Source organism: Amphiprion ocellaris, chromosome 11, assembly GCF_022539595.1.
Source record: "Amphiprion ocellaris isolate individual 3 ecotype Okinawa chromosome 11, ASM2253959v1, whole genome shotgun sequence".
Lineage (NCBI taxonomy): Eukaryota > Metazoa > Chordata > Actinopteri > Pomacentridae > Amphiprion > Amphiprion ocellaris.
Window position 1 is genome coordinate 25894671 of NC_072776.1, and position 19602 is coordinate 25914272.

The window sequence follows — 19602 nt, forward strand, 5'->3', positions numbered from 1 at the left end:
CTCCCCCCATAACGCACTAAGCATTTGCAGACAACAAAACTGGAATATGTTCATCTATAAAGTTCTGCTGGGCAAACTCCCAGAATACCTCAGCACCCTTTCAACTCTAGTTACTGTCTGTGCACCTCCAAGTGGCTGCTTTTGAATCTTCCCTGGATTGTAACAGAATTGGGAAAATGGCATTCTCCTATCATGCACCATGGTCATGGAATAATCTTTCAAAAAACTCTTCAACTAGAAACATTCAAATCCATAAATGAGTTTAAGAGTTCCATAAATAATACAGTGGAGGAGGAATGTAATGTTTGTTTTGAGAGATCAAGTCCTGTCCTTGAATAGCTGTCAATTTGTTTTACTGTTTATTAGTGTATCATCTGTTTAACATAACTTTAAAATTTTGTATGGCTGCTTCCTTGGTCAGGTTTCGCTTGTGCAAGAGATTTCTAATCTCAATGGGACTCCCTGGTTAAATAAAGGTAAATCAATAAATATAGAAAATCTAAATGGTTGGTTTGTAGTTACACGTATAAGCAAATACCTACTATTCAGCTTAGAAATAATGCAATTACTGTAACGTGACACTTCAGAATTTGACATTAAAGTGATATTGCAAATGGTTGTACTCATTTCTGTTGTAGGGATATCTTTCTTCTCCCCTTTATGTACTTTTTTTCACTTTCTTGCCACTGATACATAAAACGTTTGTTTTCATTACAGTAACTGAATGTTAGTCCCTTGGGAGCCGTGTAGGAATATCCCTGGGTCTGTACTGTCTCATGTGCTTCTGAGTCATTCAACAAATACCTTTATGAAATGGAACAGCAGGGAGCTACCGAGAGCGTTTAAAGTTTTAAGGTTCTCAGTCAGCGCCCCCTAGCGGTGAATAATCAGCAAGTGCTGGTCCAGCAGACATACCCTACTCCACTCGATCCAACCGGGAAACTACGGTGACGTTTGGTAAGTGTTAATTCTAAAGTATTAGCAACTACGTAAGAAGATTCAAGATTTCAACATAAAAGCACTGTCGGGCCACGTCATTTTAAATAATTGTATATCAAACTAAAGCCATTCACAGTAACAATATTAATTAGTTCTGCTACATTCTTTTGGGTATGCATATTTTTTTCTGCTTTCACAATATTTATTTCAAATGTTATGGATTTTTTTTTAAGTAAAATTTCGAATTTCTTTCATGAAAGAAAGAAACATCCTCTTCAAGAAATGAGGATGACTGAGAATCTGTCACTTCCATTAAAAATGGGCTAGTTTTCGATTGTTGAAGGACTTTTTTTAAATTTAAAGAACTGCTTGTATTTAGGTGAAAAAAAAAAAAAAAAGACAAGAGTGGTTACGCCCAAGACTGAGTCACTTCAGTTTCACTTCAGTGGTTCTGATACTGCAACAGGTGTTAAAGCAGTCAGACCTTTATTCTGAAAGAGACGCGGCAGGTAGCGGCAGGTTTGTTAACAGCAGAACAGTCATGAAATGTGATTTACATTATTTCGCTTCTGCTTGTGTGACACTGGAATGACTATTTGGACTGTGTGAAATGGTAAGTCACAGAACAGTACATACAGCGACAAGTTGTATGTGTTTCTTTTTACCTGGCAGCTAACACTGCTGTATAATCGAATTAAAAAGTTCACAATTTCTCGGTTATGTAGCCACTGTACCGTAAATGTGGGCATAGTGACCTGTAGTTATTTTTTGCTTGTGCTGTTAATATTACAAAATGGCAGTTTGTAAACAAACTCCTAATGTCTGTACACAGTGTCATGCTCAGTTTTATCACTCCATGGCTTTAGAATTCATGTCAAGTAAAGCCAACTGAGTGGCTCAGCGATGCCTGTCTATAAAATAGGATATCGGTTAACTCGCCAGGCTGTTAAGTTTCCGAGCTGGAAACTGGTACTGGTTAGCATGATAATGGCCTTGTGTAATTGACAGCATTTCGTGGGCTTAAACACAATTTAAGCCTAAAAGTTTAAAAGTGTGTTAAGCGTATTATGTTGGCATCGAATCGTATCATTTTAACTCATGTTTTGATTTCGCGATTATCGTTCACCATTTAATTTAAGGGGCATTGTTGTATTTGTAGATCGTGACAATTCCCTGTACGAAGGATGAGACCGACACACTGCCTGCTGCTTTATGAGTACAAAAGGATGAACTGTTTGCTTCTCGTTCTTCATATTTTGTTGCTTGATTCTGGTAAGTAAACGACGGTAACTCCGAAAAGTTAAGTGAACATTTACAGATAGTTGTGATTTGTTCAGTGTTTGAAATGGCATTCTCTCCCACATACCTACTCACTGTTACCAGTTTCCTGTACACTGAAGGGCCCTCCCTGCAAAGTGCTTCTGTGCGGTTTGTGCCCAACCTCCACCCTAAGGCCAAAGCACTACAAGCACTAAAATCTCACAGACTTTGCTAATGTCAGAGCTATAGCACTTGACTGTATTCCTTCACAATGATATATAAAAGAAAGAATGAGAAACATTATGGACAGCACACAATAATATTGCTTGGAGGCAATTCACTGACATTAAAAACAATGTGAATTTGAACTTATATTTTAATGAAAAAAGATTTTAAGAAGATAGATAAAAATGAGTTTTAAATTAATAATGAAAGATATTCACTTTTATTTTGTATTTTCTTAGCGGTTTGATCAGCTGCTAAGCTTGACACTCACTTCAAGACACTGTAATGGGTATACATTTTAGCAAACTACCAAAAGTAAAGAAAACCATGAACAGTTGTAATCATATACAGACATATGAATAAAAATATAAACAAGTCTACAAAAGTGCAATAAATAACCACAATAGCAGGGAGCCAGATGCTGTAACTTACAGATAGACTTTGCTGTGGATTTCTTCCCTGCACCATCTGTACTTGGTTTGTGTCCATTTTGGGGAAGATAGGACACCCACATATATGTGTAACCAGTTTCACTGTGAACTATGAGCAAATCCCTCAGGAAAGTGTGTAGGTATGTGGATGTACAGACAGTGTGTAGAATAGTTTCATAGTCAACATCACAGGCTTCAAGGCACTTGAGCAAAGGTGCCTTCACACACTTAGCAGAAACAGTCTCAAAGTATGCAAGTCTGTGAATATGGGGATTGGGATTGGGCCTTTGAATCAGGCTGCATTACTTGAACTTCTTGTTCACACAGCGGTCACCTTCCTACCTGCACCAGTCAACATTTCTGTAATTTCTCATAACTTCAACCATGTCCTCCATTGGGACCCTGGGTCTGGCACTCCACCAGGGACACAGTACATAATCTCCAAGAGGTAATATCTCTATCTATCATCTTGTTGACTGTCTCATTTCTTATAACACAGGGCATGAAAAAATGTCCCATGAAACTGTACTCTGTAGATTTGATGTTGCCCACTTGCCCACAGAGCTGTGTATTAAATCTCAACAAACTTTTTAGAGATGAAGCATGTCTGCATATCGTACTGGGCACGTATAGTTGTGAACAGTTTACATACACTTGTAAAGACCGTAATGTATACTCCCCTCCAAAAGTATTGAAACAGCAAGGCCAATTCCGTAATTTTTACTGTAGACTGAAAACATTTGGTCAACATTTCAGCTTTTATTTTCAGGTATTTACATCTAGATCGGATACACAACTTAGAAGATAAATCCGTGTATGGTTCGCTCATTCGTTTTTCCATTTCAAAATAAAATAAAAAACCAATAAACCACGATGTTTTCTTTGTTTTTCCGTTTTTAAAACCTAAATGTAGAAATGTATTATTTAACTAATGAAAAAACCACAGCGTTGGTTTTTTGCTCTAGCTTTTTAAACCTGAAATACAAAATACAGCTGTTGTTTTATTTTGTAGCAACACCGGAAGTCACCGAGGAAGCACAGTTTAGAGCTGGTCTGGACCGTGAACACATCCAGAATGACTGTCCTCGAGCCCTTTTCCTATTTCATTCTCTTTAAGAGTGGAAAACCCACACAGAAATGATGGAGCTCCACATTGTTCTATAATGAGAGTCAGGAGGTTCTGCTGGAGAACAGTTTAAGAAGATCAATCATGTGTCCGATGCTGATTTGAAGAGAGCTGGAATTTGTTCTGTTAACCACAGATGTTATTTTCAGTGTCATACTTTATTAACCGTAGAATGTTACGTTTCACTTCTGTGTGTTTTACAGTCAGGTCCGACATGCGGACGACAATTTATGACGTGATACTGGACATCTACTGGTGCCGCTGTTCCAGTTTAACTGGTGATCAGGTTAACTGGTGATAGTTTCCATCTCCAGATGTTTCGCCCTCAGATTCATCCCTACACGACCTGGCTGTGCGTCAAATAAAGATACTAGATAAAGAAGACCTGCCGAAAAATGTCGGTATCACTATTTAATAAAGTCTATATCCATGTAAATATCATCTACAGACAGTAAAAAGAAATGTGCTGGTGAAATTAAAAAAAAAAAAAACATAAATTTTTATGAAGGGTGAGAGGAAACGATGTAATCCAGAGATAAAATTAGAGACCACAGTCTGACTCATCATGCTACCGATCAGTCCGATAAGCAACAAGGATGTCAAAAGGATTACAAAAATATAACACAAACTACCTGCGTAGTTTAATCACTCAGACTGTACAGTACTGGAAGTATTCTAGTCTTCCTCTGCCACGTCTTTAAACGTTTTTGCCATTTCTAAACCAGCCAGAGTTTTTGGAAAGACACAACTCACACATACTTTTGTTTTGACCAGATCGGATCCCTTGACTTCCATTTTTATCTAATATTGTCAGCGGTTAACGTGCTCTGAAATGATGGTTAGGACGGAGGACTGAACATATTTTATTGTTTTCTGAGTGACTAGTTTTGACAACATGGTCTCAGTTTGTTCTGATGTATTTTATCAGATCCAGCTGATGTTCTACTGCGTGTTGTTCTGATGTATTTTATCAGATCCAGCTGATGTTCTGCTGCGTGTTGTTCTAATGTATTTTATTAGATCCAGCTGATGTTCTGCTGCGTGTTCTGATGTATTTTATCAGATCCAGTTAATGTTCTGCTGCGTGTTGTTCTGATGTATTTTATCAGATCCAGCTGGTGTTCTGCTGCGTGTTCTGATGTATTTTATCAGATCCAGTTGATGTTCTGCTGCGTGTTGTTCTGATGTATTTTATCAGACCCAGCTGATGTTCTGCTGCGTGTTGTTCTGATGTATTTTATCAGATCCAGCTGATGTTCTGCTGCGTGTTCTGATGTATTTTATCAGATCCAGTTAATGTTCTGCTGCGTTTTGTTCTGATGTATTTTATCAGATCCAGCTAATGTTCTGCTGCGTGTTGTTCTGATGGGAGGCTGCTGAGGCTCTGAGTGTTTCTGTGAACAAACCTGAGTTAAACCTGAAGTTCTGCTATTGATCTGTTCCACTGAACTCAGACTAACACACAGCAGTGGACGAGCTTCTATGTTGTGGGTTTTCTTAGTTTTTTGTCTCCTTATTAACCAGGCAGCCTGTGTTAAGTTGTGATTATCTACAGTTAACCTGGGCGTGTTTCCTGAACAATCCCCAGGTGTTAAACACCTGACAGGATGACAAAGATCTATGTGGATGAAGCAGGATGTTTATCAGACTGATCGGTGGCATGATGAGTCAGACTGTGGTCTCTAATTTTATCTCTGGATTCCATCGTTTCCTCTCACCGTTCATTAAAAAAAAACGTGTTTTTTTTTTATTGCGACCAGCAAATTTCTTTTTACTGTCTGTAGGTGATATTTATATGGATATAGACTTTATTAAGTAGTGATGCCGACGTTTTTCGGCAGGTCTTCTTTATCTAGTATCTTTATTTCACACACGGTCAGGTCTGATCATGACGAATCTGTGGAGGAAACATCTGGAGACAGAAACTATCAACAGTTTACCTGATTAAACTGGAACAAGTTGGAATCGCCAGAGTTCTTCACATTTTAATACTTAAAAATACTTACTTGGAATATTAAAGCGATTTTGTTCACACTGAGATCATGAGCTGTCAGTGTGATGTGTCTACTCCCTCTAAATAAGACAAACATGTCTTCGTTGTTTTCAAAGTATGTGGTGCGGAGTTAGAGACAGAGAAGTGAAGTCCAGTCGCCACAAATTATGACTTTGACTTCCGGTTCTGCTGGCAGCTTCCAAATGGGAAAAAGGCTTTTTCTTTTGTTTAAAGCTTAAAATTTGCAAAAACGCAGCGTTTTTTTCTTTCTCTACTTTTAGTTTTTCGAATTTAATTTTTAAACGAAAAAACAAAAAAAACAAAGCGATTATTTATTTTTTCTCATTTTATTTTGAAATGGAAAAACGAATGAGCAAACCATACATGGATTAAGATAGCACTGTTTGTTTCAACCCACTCATTTTACATGTGAGCAAACGTATTGGAACGTGTGACTGACAGGTGTGTTTTGTTGCCCTGGTGTGTCCTATTATATTATATATATATATATATATATATATATATATATATATATATATATATATATATATATATATATATATATATATATATATATATATATATATATACAATAATAATAATATCTAATTTATATTATATATTATTAGTGCTGTCAGACGATTAAAATCTTTAATCTGATTAATTACAGTCTTGCTGCGGATTAATTTCAAATATTCACGATTAAATATCATTAATTTTTAATCTATATTAATCGCGTTTCATTTTGCATGTGCAAACAGACTTAAGAAAGAAGAGAATATATATGCACTTAAGGTGTTTATTAAACACCTTTAAAGGTTCATCTTAGAATCCCCAACTAATGCATGCTTCACCTTAATGGAGTGTTTTAAGCTGGAAGTGCTTCGGTGAAATGAAAACACCTTCCTGCATAGTGTGTATGTGTGTTTTTATATATATATATATATATATATATATATATATATATGTGTGTGTGTGTGTGTATATGTGTATATATGTGTGTGTATATATGTGTATATATACGTGTGTGTGTGTGTGTGTGTGTGTGTGTGTGTATATATATATATATATATATATATATATATATATATATATATGTGTGTGTGTGTGTGTTGACCGTTCCGTCTTGGGGTTTTTTTGTATTCAAATTTCCCACTGAGAGGGCCAACATGCTGTTTAGTAGGACCCGACTGATATGGATTTTTTGAAACCGATTCCAATATTTGGCAGAAAAAAAACAATAACTGATTAATCGGTTGATTAATTTAAAAAATATATATGATGAATGAAATAACTTCTTTTTTGGTCCCTTAACACTTACAACAACAAAGATGTGAATTACAGGCACAACATTTTACTGTTTTACAATATTTGTCCTTTAGCATTTGTTTAACTTTACAACAGAGAGGAATTTTCGGGAAAGTGTTTGTTAAATCCACAAAGAAGTTTCCTTTGTTTAAACAAATAATTTAAAACTCACAAAAAGTACAGAAAATAATAATTACTACACAGACACATAAACTTTAATAAGAGATAAAACTGAAGAGAAATCTACCTTATTTAAGGGTGTATTGGCCACACAGTCCAAAAGCCCAGTATCTAAACGCTTAGGAATATCCATATCCATACACATAGCTGCATATGCTTGTATTTAATCATTAATCAGTTAATATACAGACGTTACATTTAGTGTCTGTAGTTTCGTAAACAGTAGATTAGGTGGTTCTGTATCATCCAGTTCAGTAATAATTTAATAGCTCTTTTTTTGTAGTATGAAAGATGTAATTATATAGTTTTTTTTAGGCATTCCCTCATATTGTTTATCAGCAGGTGATATATGGAACAATAAATGAGCAGTATAAAACAAAGTGTGATGACTTAACTGGTCCTCGTTTAGTACTGAGACTGGCTGGTAATATATTTGATATTAGATGATTGATAAACATTTCATGGGATAATTTATGATTGACTGTAACACCCACAAATTTAGATTCATACACATTTGTATTCTGTAGTTTATCTAGTTTATCCTCATTTTAACATTAGTGTTAATTACACAATGTCCAAAAATTATAAACTTTGTTTTGCTTAAATTCCCTTTTTGTTAGTCATCAGGCTATATTCTAGTCATCGTAGGAGTTGTGTGAGAAAAACAAAAAAAAAACTAACCTGATAGAAAGATTTATTTTATTTTTTTTACATTTTAATCCTCGCTCCTTCAAATTCAACCCTGTCACCACCAGGTCTGGTAGAGAATGTTATTACATCTGTGAATTCCTTATATGTTTGTAACAATCATTGAATTTTAATTTTCATCCTATTTGTTGTTAGTTCCATTGCTACTCGTCAAATTCATTGCTGAGTTCCTTAACAAAAACAAACAAAATAAATAATTCACAAGACGACAAAAAGTTAGCTTTTTTAGGAAGAACAACGAGAGCAGGCATTAAAATTATTTCTCAAATTGTCCCTCATAGGCATTAACCACACAGACCAACCTTCTGCTTCAACTATGAGTTAGCATCCCACCAGTTCTGTGAAGTCACTAACTTCCTGTGCATTGAAGAATTTAGAGTTGTGACAGCAGGTCAATTAATTGATTCGTCAATCAGCAATACATTCATTTGCAAATATTTTTATAAATGAATAATTGTTTTAATCATTGTTCATATTGGAAACAACCATCTAAGGACAGAGTGTGTTATACACTATAAGATTCTCCATTTTGGCAATTTATGATACAAGCTAGCTAAATTGAATTGGCTTGGAACATTTATTTAAAATGGAGTGCAAAACAGATTTATATTTTACATGTGGACTTCACCATGAATTCCAGGGTGTTGGATGGTTATTTTTCAACATTTTCCTATGTTTGTTAATGAAATGTTTCATCATGAAAACAATCAACTGAATATACAATATTTATACAAAGCCTTGTGCAACAGTTAAGAAACCATATAGACAAAACCAAATTTAATTCTAATCTTTTTAAAGGGGGTAAGTTCATATCATGTGCCTCTGTAAGAATAAAATCAAAGTTCAGGATGACAGTTGATACTTAACATTGGAAACAGCAGTTAATTTCTTGAAAGCTCTAGAGCTAGCAAATAATTGGACTCTTAACAGGGATTGTAAACAAAATAACAATAATCCCAGTTTTTCCATTTACTTCCATCATCCATGGATGTATGACCTGTTGAAGCACTTTTGTATGCTATTAGAAAATATACTTTGGGACATTTTGAGACTTTATTATAAAGACAGTAGAGCGATAGGCAAGGCAAAGAGACAGGTAATAAGAGGAAAAAGGAGACAATATTTAACATTCAACAAATGTTCCCTGCTGGACTGTAACCAGCGACATTTAAGTTCATGCTTTGTACTTTAACCCTGTAGGCAACCAGACACCCCCAGCTCATCCTATGAATGAAGCATTAAAGGAAACTGCATGTTTGAAGCTAACCATTAGATTTTGCTGTAAACAAAAATCTTGCCAGCAAAAGTTGGTAGAAATGTACACACAAGTAGAAGATATTGACCGTGTCTTAAATATTACAACCATGCTACTTATTACACATGTAGTGAGAGTTGTAAGATATCTGGATTGGAATATATATTATTTTATTTTCGTGAGTAAAATAGACTGTATTAAGACATATATTGTACAAAAATAGGGATTATTATTATATTTGACTTAAATCCATGTGAATTTTTCACATTGTATCAACCTTGTCAGTTTTTATAAGCCTCTTTGTGGTCCAAGATAAAGGCGACCTTTGATTTTGTCACTTTTTTAGTCAGAGCAGAGACTGTGTGACAATATGTGGCTTAGCTAAACATCTTCTTTGATGGAATGTTTGACTGGTGGTACTTTTCTCTCCTCTGCTTTCTCTGACCTTTGCTGAAGAAGCGGTTCTCAGTGGGCTTTATTTCCATCAAATAAACGTCTAGCGTGTGCCTAGTGTCTGCTTACATGCAGCGCAGCTGTGACCACAGAGAGGATCGCTGATACATTTAGAGGAACCAGTGATTCAAGCACTCTCATAAAAAGCACCTAGGATGGGGTTTGGGTGTTCCAAAGCGTGTCTTTTCAGTTTCAGATGATCTAATATTTTCTTTTGACAGTCATTGTGGAGGTTCACATTTCGTTTAAATTTGCTTGAGAATGTACATTTAAATGACTTGTAATTCATTTGTTAATTGGTAACACATTATTTATCTTAGAAGTAAATTTGATAATATGTTAAAAATTAAAACACTGAAACACAGATACATTGAAAAAAACACAAAACTAATAATTGAATCCTATTTACTTCAATAGATAACTTTTTTTCCTCTGGTGCACAACTGATTCAATAATGACATACCATATTGACATAATGATGCAAAAATGTTTGTACTACTGTTTCAGGATCAGGTCGGGGAAACAGGAAAGACAACACAACTCAACGAGAACATCATTTAACTTGAAACTACACAACAGAAGGACATATTTTCTGATGGTCCAGGCGTCTTACAACCAAACCCTGTCTCCATGGTCCTACAGGGTCACCTTCACACCTTTCAAAGACAGTATGTCAGCATGAGTCTTTTTAATGTGCATGTTTGTTGACTTGGATTTATACATAGTGTATTATAATTTGTCCAGAGAAAAATTGATCATTGCTGCAGCAAATGCTTAAGGTTTGGGTTGTACAAAGTAAATATAATATTTGATTGCTTTTATATATCTGTTGTTCTAGGTCTATTTGATCAAATAGCAACACACAAACTAAGCAAATTGTTACTGGCAGAAAATTAGAAACAGCTTTTGTTATCTTTTTACATGTCTTTCCTTTATGATGCAAAAAATATCTGCTGTTTCCTACAATTCTACAATTTCATTTATCAGACTATTTTATTCAAAGCGTCATACATCTGAGAGTAGATACAGCACAAGCAAGAATCTTGAAGGTTCCAGCTTCTGCTCTTGATTTTAAATGAAAATAGCCTTGGGTTTTGGGCATTATAGCTGTTTTTTCTTCATTATTTTCATATTTTGTTGCCATGAAAATGTACAATTCTTTCCCTTTACTCTGAAAGTAAAATTAAAAGTTAAAGAAAACTAGACCATAGCACTTGCTGATAACCAACAACATAATATAGTTCCAGGATGAAGCACCACATGAGCATTTGAATCTAAATAAAATATATTATTGTTATTATTAATACAGATGAATTGTAAATCATTCTTCTGGTTGAAGGTTTGTCAGTCTCACACGAAATGGTGTTAAATATTCATGAAAACTCAGCAGCTGCTAAGTGAACCTAATATGTCTCAAGTGCACAAGTTCAAATCAAATTAACATCACATGGTTTCTCTGCAACCCTGTTCATAGTTACATGTCTTAGAAAGCTGAAGATGGCTGAATTTAAAAAGCTTTTTTTTCTTCTTCTGACAAGCCATAATAGACCCTCCAGAAGTCTCACTGGCTGGATGTGGGAATTGCATCCAGGTCAACATTTCGCTGCCTAAGGCTGAAACACAAGTTGATATCCAGAAATTCTACGATGCTAGTTTCAGAGTCATGTGGAACAAAACAGAGAAAGGAAAACCAGAGGTAAAGGATGGATTTTATACCTATGTGAAACCACAAATTTCTTCTTTTGTTTTCTCCTGCATTATCTATGATGAAGTGTACAGTTTAATGTTCTTCCATTAAAGCTGTATACATGTTTATCCAAACTACTACATACACAACCATAATGATAAAAATAAAAACTGCCTCACAGCAGGTCTTGCCTTCAAAGGCATTTTCATGATCCCATAGATGTGGTCAGACTTCTTGAACAATTAAAGGATTGTTTAGGGTGAAATCATATCTTGGACAGTGGTTAAATCAAAGACTCCTGGGGTCACAGATGAAAATGATCTTAACCAAGGTATTTCTTCTTTCATCTGCAGGTCCTTACAACACGGAACAAGAGTTTTACTCTTAGCAACTTGGAAAAAGGTGTGGAATACTGTGTACGGGTACACTGGGAGATGCTTTTGAAGATAAAGACTGAGCAATCTCCTCAGAAATGCACCTTTACTAGCCACGTTGAGCCTGAAAATGGTGAGCTGAACTGTCAGTGGATTTTTATACTGTTTCAATAAAGTTAAGATATTATTACGATGCTGAGAAGTCTTGAAAGTTCATGTGTACTGTTTTCATGATTTAAAAGGCCCTTTTTGAAAAGCAGCTAAACTGCAAGTACACTTGTGTCATAACTGTGCCAGTGAGGTTTTGGTATTTTCCTTGCTAGTATTTCCCAATAATAATAATAAGAAGAAGAAGAAGAAGAAAAAGACATTATATGCACCTTTCAAAACACTCAAGGTCATCATTCAAAGTTAAAACACATTCACATTAACAATATAAAACTGAAAGATGTTAAAAGCTTAAAAGAAGGAAATTTGGCAATTTTAAAACAAAAGGAAAAATAGAGGATTGGAAGTCAGAGTGAGTATGCTTGTTTGAAAAGGTGGGTTTTGAGATGGGATTTGAAAATATCCAGCGTGTCAGTGCTTCGGATGTCGGGTGGCAGGGCGTTCCAGAGGCGGGGGGCAGAGTGGCTGAAGGCTCTGGAGCCCATGGTGGTCATATGGGCAGGAGGGATGGTGAGTTTGAGGGAGGAAGATGATCTGAGAGTCTGGCTGGGTGTCTTTATGTGGAGGAGTTCAGTAATGTACGGAGGGGCGAGGTTATGGAGAGCCTTGAAGGTTAGCAGCACGGATTTTATAGATGATGCGGTGTGTGATTGGGAGCCAGTAAAGTTGTTGGAGAACTGGGGTGAAGAGGTGTCCTGGTGATGATCCAGGCTGCAGCATTCTGAACTAGTTGGAGTTTATGGAGTGACTTGAGGGGGAGACCAGAGAGAAAGGGGTTGCAACAATCCAGGCAGGAGGTGACCAGAGAGTGGACCAGGATGGCGGTGCTGACAGGGGTGAGGGAGGGATGGAGGCAGTTGATGTTATAGAGGTGGAAGTATGGAGACTGAATGATGCTATTGATGTGAGTTTGGAATGATAGAGTGCCGTCAAAGACGACACCCAGACTCTTGACCTGCAACCAGTTGTTGAAGGTAATGGTGAAACTGTTAGCTTTTGTGAGAGTGGATTTAGAGCCGATGAGGAGAACCTCAGTTTTGTCACTGTTGATTTTGAGAAAGTTGGAGAACCAAGACTTGATTTCCTGTAGGCAGTCACAGAAGGAGGTGGGAGGAAGGCTAGAAGTGGGTTTGGTGGAAAGGTAGAGCTGGGTGTCATCTGGATAGCAAGGAAACAGAATGTTATATTTATAGAATATATGGCCGCGAGGGAGAAGATAAATAATGAAAAGGATAGGACCGAGAACAGAGCCTTGGGGAACACCAGAGGAGAGGGGAGATGGCTGGGATGTAAAAGTTTTTAACTGAACTGATGCATGCGTAAGACAATTGGATGCATGATGGAATTGGAAATGATTTATCATACTTTCTAGGTGGCTATGTAAGTGCTGCAGCCAGTCAAATTCATTACTTTTATCCATTTTTTTCTGCCACTTTGGAAATTCCATTGCGTTCACCCTCAAATGAAATGTAATGTCATCTGTAACCTGTACTTTCCAAAATGAAAGCAACAGCTGAACTATTCTGTCAAGTGCATGATGTACCTTTTTAAAGGTGAATTCATATTTTTAGTATTCTCATGCTAGCACAATGATCTGTACAACACTCTGTTGTAAAATAATGCAAGCAATGCAACCTTCTGGTAACCATTCATTTGTGAAATCCACGTGTTGCTTTATAAACAAGCAGTACATAGACTTGACAGACTCATGCATTCATACCAAAACAGCACAGTGAAGATGTAATCTTGATGCATCTTTGGTAAATTGCCTGTTCACCAGTACAGTGCTACACTTGTCATCTTTCACCTGCACAACAGTAAATCCCCATATGTTCTCATGTTTTGTTTTTTTTTTTGTTAGAGAACAAGGCATTAATGTTTCCAAAGTGAGGGATTATTAATGTGTGTTTTTTGTCTTCAGGCACTTTTCTTTTAGGTGCAGTTACTGCTGTTCTGATTTTTGTCCTAATCGCCCTGACGATGAGCACATACTGCCTCTACTACACTGGATTTCTTTGTAGACTGCCGGCAGCTGTGCCCAGGGCAATAATTGTAAGAAATCAAATCCATCCATCCATCCATCCATCCATCCATCCATCCATCCATCCATCCATCCATCCATCCATCCTGTGTTGTCAGTTATCTGCACACTACATACTTAGGTTTACCATACTGTCAATGTGTTCAGCTTTCTGTTCACAGAGCACTCATTCACAGTTCTTTAGAATACACAGAAGCTTCAGTTTAGCTAAGTTTCGCATGACGATTAGCTGCTAGACCATTTCCAGCAGAATTATTTGATTGAGTGAATAGAGGATACCCAGCTACATTTAGCAAAGGCAGGACATCTGTGTGTTGGTATGTATTCTACTATCTCACTGTCAACTCCCCCAGGTGTTACATATCTTTCTCCCCCTCCTCTTGTCTGTTTTCTTGCTCCCTCTTTGCCACTCTAGACAGCCCTGAATGCAGGCTACATCTTGACCCCAGAGAGGACAACCCCATGCCAGATCTCCATTAGCTCAGAGATGGGAAAGCAAAGGAAGTATAATCCTGCCATATCGCTTCGAGCCACTGGAGAAGCCAACTCAGAGGTGTGGGATGATGATGAAGATGATGAGGACAAGATACACATCTACTTGGACAAAGACAGAGAGCTTTCTTCAGGTGATGGGCCTTGCCAGGACTCTGGTAATGTGTCAGGAAAGAGCAAGCCAGCTGCCTTAGGGGACTCTGGTAGTTTGATAGTAAGGCCATCAGTTGAGGTGGAGGCACTATACACAGACTTTGATCAAGATGAAGATAAAGCTGTGGAAGCAGAGGTTTCTTTAATGCATAGGGGGGATCAAACTGGAGTCCAGGGACAAGTCACAGGTGAGGTGGACGAGGAGGTAATGAAGGAGGAGGTAATGAAGGAGGTGGTGGAGATGCAGGACCTCTCAAATGTCAATCTGTTCTCAGTCACCCTCGCTGCATTTGCAGAAGGTGATGAAGAGCAGCAGGAAGAAGAGCAGAGTACAGGCTGCTCTCCCACAGACTTTTTGATAGTGCCCACTCCGGACCATTTACTTACCTCCCACTCAAAACAAATTTTAAATCACACACACTCACAAACTGAATCAGACAATGATACACTTCTTTCACTGCAAACTACACAGGCAGACATCATTGTTACTGGATTTGACAGCAGGTGTGCAGATATTTTGTTGCAGCATGAATCGACAGAAGAAGAGGAAGAATTCTCTGGGTATTTGGGACACAGATGATGTGTTGTTTAGATGTGTGTCTTAAAATGAGTATCATTAATGCTTTTCTCACAGTCAGTATATTCTTTTTGAAAACAAGATCAAGAATCTTTTAATGTAATTTTCCTAAGTATCTACATACATAGTCAAACGAAAAAACGGTCCTCACCAGTGCAAACATTTAAAACTTGCACTGGCTTGCAGAAAGAAGCTGTTGAGCATCCTGCTGGACCTGCAGTAGATGCTCCTGTATCTCTTTCTTGAGTGCAGGAGTGAAAACAGTCCATGAGAGGGGAGGTGGGTTCCTTTACTCTGGTGGAGGCTCTGTGGATGCAGTGCTCGTGGAAAATTTCTGTCAGAAAGGAGAGGGGGATTGGGGGGGGGGAACCCACAAAATAGAACCGGAGTCCTATTCCATTATTCCTAGCTGCGGTATTCAGGCGACCGGGCCTGCTTTGAACACTCTAATTTTTTCAAAGTAAACGCTTCGGACCCCGCGGGACACTCAGCTAAGAGCATCGAGGGGGCGCCGAGAGGCAGGGGCTGGGACAGTCTTAAAGACACAACACATCTCCCCAAAGCTGCTGTACAGCACTGGTGTTGCCATCTGCATCTTGGCAGTTACTGAAAGCAGAATAGATGTATCATGGTGTCAGTTAACTCATCCCACAACATTATCCTGTTGACCATTCATATTTACACCAGTTTATTTCGGAGTGACTAAGTATGCAAGCACAGTGCCAGTGAAATTACGAAATGTTAAATGTCTTTTTAGCTTCAATTATCAATTTCAGAGTCTGAATTATTGAAAAAAGGTAGATTGTTTGATTTATTATGGGAAAAGCAACAGGGATCCATCAGCAAACAGCATGACATACCTTACTAAAAATATGAGGTAGTTATTTATACAAGCTTTGACTGTAGGTTCTGCATAAGCCCACAGTTCTTGTTCAAATAGTTTACTTATGCAAGTTTCCCTGGCTGACAGCATGCTATATTTACATACCTATTTTACTCTTGATCTTGATAGACCTTTTTCACAACACACATTTTATAGGTGGCAAAACTCAAATTTGACTAAGAACATTGTGATGACTGTCGCATGTAATTCCAGGGTGTTGGCATTGTACATGGCAGCTCAGTGGAATAGCTTTCTGAACTATCGTTAACATTAATACACCTGCAACTCAAAGTCTCTATTATATCAACAAGATCTTACAAGTTTGTGATTTGTAGAAAACGAATGTTAACATATATAGCAAAGTCATAATAAAATGATTGTACAGCATTATTTATATATTGTACATTGTGTTTTTATAGCAAATTCTGCACATATACTGCTGTTTTTGCCCACCCACCTTTTTTGTGTTTTTTTTCTTTCTCGCTCTTTTTTAATGTACTGCTCTTTGCCCATCTACTTGTCCCTCGGGGATAAATAAAGTTTTTTTTTCTGATTCTGATTAAAAACAGTAATGACACTTGTATAAATTTAATATCTTAGTAAGTCCTGACAGTTAAGTACAGTGCAGTCAAAATCCTGAAATGGAAGCAGCTAAATTGTATTCACACCAAATATACAATTTTGGAAACTGTACACTAATTCTAAACAGTTTTGGAGTATGAAACCTGACCTGTGACCAATGTAAGTCAGTATAAATACTAAAACATATTTGATTTGTGAATGTAAGGTTGACGTACACCAGCACCAAACAATAAGGTTACTGGGAGTAAGGAAACAGGGATTGCACAGTGGCGCTTTGGCATTTGGTTTTGTACACTGTTGGACATCATCAGTATGATCTCATAGTACATACTGTAGCCATTAGTATGTGATATAGAATTTAAGCACAGCCCACTTAACCTGGCAGGTCAAGATCTTGTATTGGTTTCTGATGTGAATATCTGTGATGCCATGCAATGTTAAATGTAAATTTCATACACACCCTGAATTGGAAACAGTAAGCACTGAGCAACAGCGCCTCCCGTCCTGTCTGTCTTCCTCCCTTGCTTCTGCTAAGTCACATGGTTTCCTAACAACAGCTTTCTGTGATGTTGCCTTTAGGAACCACCGGACGTTTTACGATTATCTCTACATGCGACATTAAAGGCTGTAAAAAGTGCAAAACACAGTTGCACACCTGACCTGAGTTTTGTATGTTAGCGAGAAACATAGCAGTAATAGTTTTCCTTGACGTTTGCCTTCTATCTTTGTACGTTATGTATGTTAAACTGTAAATGTCAGATTTTTCGCATTTCAACAAACTCATGCATTTTTTTTTGGTTTGTTTTTACCACTGTAACCATGAATTAAAGCAGTCTCGTCAAAAATATTTTTAATGTTATTTTGTCTCTTCTAGTTAAGAGTCTAAATGTCAAAAAATCGCATCAAATTTTAAATGGGGGATTCCAACTTTACTAGAGGTCATTAAAGACAGCATGATGGCTTGAGTGTCTTAAGTGCGTATCGCCGTAGGTCTGCAGTTCAGTTTGAGGAAGGTTGAACTGCTTCACGGGAAAGATCGTTTGCCTATCTAACTTACTGGTATAAGTTCTGGAGAGTTTGTAGCCTTTGCCTTACACTGCTGTGACTCGCAATTTTGTTTACATGCTCACATTATCACCGCTTGTCTGAGAGTTAGCTAAAGATGGATACATTTCCGGTGAGTGGGCGTAGTGAGAGAGCACGAAATCTGCCGTTATAAGGTAACGTAACGTTTGAGTTTTCTAATGACAGTAACGTTTAGCTGAATGTTTCGAGGTAACTGATGTTTAACATGGTCAAAGTGACGGCATTTATAACACTATAAGAGCTAACGTTAACAACAATACAGTGTCAAAACGTGCGTATAAATTGTCATAGGAACTTCAGTAGAAATCAACTGGACTTCTCTTGTAGGTTCACCTACACGAGGCTTCTTCAGTTCTGACTAATGGGGAGTTACAGAATTTATAGTCACTTAAGCTCGCATGGCTGTCGCATTGTACGTATTGGAGACTAATCAGCAGCTTCACAAGCATATGGCTCAACACAGGAGAGCAGCTCTTCGGGACTAGACTCAACAGTCCACCTGCATCTGAAGGATGAGGGACATTCCTTTGAGGACAGCAATGGATGTGTTTTGGACAGAGAGGACAGATGGTTTGAGAGAGGATTAAAGGGAGCCATCTATACTATTGGTCAAAAGTTTTAGAATGCCCCCATTTTTAAATTTTTTAAAATTTCAAATTCAACCAGCTTGCAATGAACTCAGCAATGAACTGCCAGAGATTTAATAGAAAATAAGGTTACACAAAACAAAAAATAATGTACATTTCAGAATTATACAAAAAGGCCTTTTTTCGGGGACCAAGAAATGGGTTAACAGCTTAAAGCTGTTCTGCTGTAATGGAGGTTGATCAAGCCTTGAAAGTTGGTGCTACCAAATCCTACAGGTGTCCTAACTATTCTTGATTACTTACAACCCCCTGTGTCTGCATAAAAATAGTGTTGGAACACACCATGACAGAAAGTAGTATGTTGCTATAGAAATGGTGAGGAAAAAGCAATTAACAATAGAAGAGACACAGACCATCATTACACTTAAAAATGTAGATCTTTCCTTCCTGAAAATTGAGAAGAGAGTCAAGGTGTCAGTGAGTACAGTTTTCTTCACCATCAAAAGGCACTCAGAAACTGGAGGAAGCTCTGACAGGAAGAGGTCTGGAAGACCCAACACCCCAAAGCCCCAGCAGAATCAGAAGACAAGTTTCTGAGAGTCAACAGCTTGCATAATGGGTGGCTCACAGGACAACAGCTTTAAGCACAGCTAAATAGTGGTCATAGAGAAGTCTCAGTTTCAACTGTGAAGAGAAGGCTTGGAGTTGCAGGTGTGACAGGTCAAGTTGCAGCAAGAAAGCCATGGCTAAGATGTCACAATAGGAAAAAGAAGCTTGCCTGGGCCATGAAACACCACCAATGGACTACTGAAGACTGGAAGAAGGTATTATGGACTGACAAATCAAAATTTGGTTCATCACGCAGGATTTTTGTATGCCCTCGAGTAGATGAAAGGATGGTTCCTCAGTGTGTGACATCAACTGTCAAACATGGAGGAGGAAGCGTGATGGTCTGGGGCTGTTTTGCTGGATCCATGGTCAGTGATTTGTACAGAGTGAGAGGTACCCTGAACCAAAACAGCTACCACAGCATTCTGCAGTGACATGCAGTACCCTCTGCCCCTAGTTGGTCAGGGGTTCATCCCACAGCAAGA

The 19602-nt window shown here is 37.6% G+C and overlaps 2 protein-coding genes across 4 annotated transcripts in view; both read left to right on the plus strand.

Annotated features, from left to right (window-relative positions):
* Positions 1 to 1396: 1396 nt before the first annotated feature.
* On the plus strand, positions 1397 to 15719 carry LOC111588602 (uncharacterized). 2 transcript variants are annotated; one of them, XM_023299057.3, is made up of 8 exons: positions 1397 to 1552; positions 2099 to 2211; positions 3183 to 3303; positions 10386 to 10546; positions 11417 to 11574; positions 11919 to 12072; positions 14029 to 14159; positions 14564 to 15719. In XM_023299057.3, exons 2-8 carry the CDS (start codon positions 2124 to 2126, stop codon positions 15371 to 15373), a joined length of 1623 nt encoding a protein of 540 aa, XP_023154825.1. In that variant the 5' UTR covers positions 1397 to 1552; positions 2099 to 2123; the 3' UTR covers positions 15374 to 15719. The 2 variants fall into 2 exon arrangements, with proteins under 2 accessions (XP_023154825.1, XP_054871170.1); XM_055015195.1 differs by lacking the exon at positions 3183 to 3303 and having other exon boundaries at positions 1535 to 1552.
* Positions 15720 to 17796: 2077 nt separating this feature from the next.
* The window catches only part of LOC111588460 (interferon alpha/beta receptor 2-like), a 39375-nt gene continuing 37569 nt past the window's right edge, over positions 17797 to 19602 (plus strand). Inside the window, exon 1 of one of the 2 annotated variants that reach the window (XM_023298868.3) lies at positions 17797 to 18055. The gene's annotated coding sequence lies outside the window, so the exon portion shown is untranslated. The remainder of the gene's footprint in view (positions 18056 to 19602) is intronic. The other variant, XM_035943154.2, reaches the window with a different exon arrangement.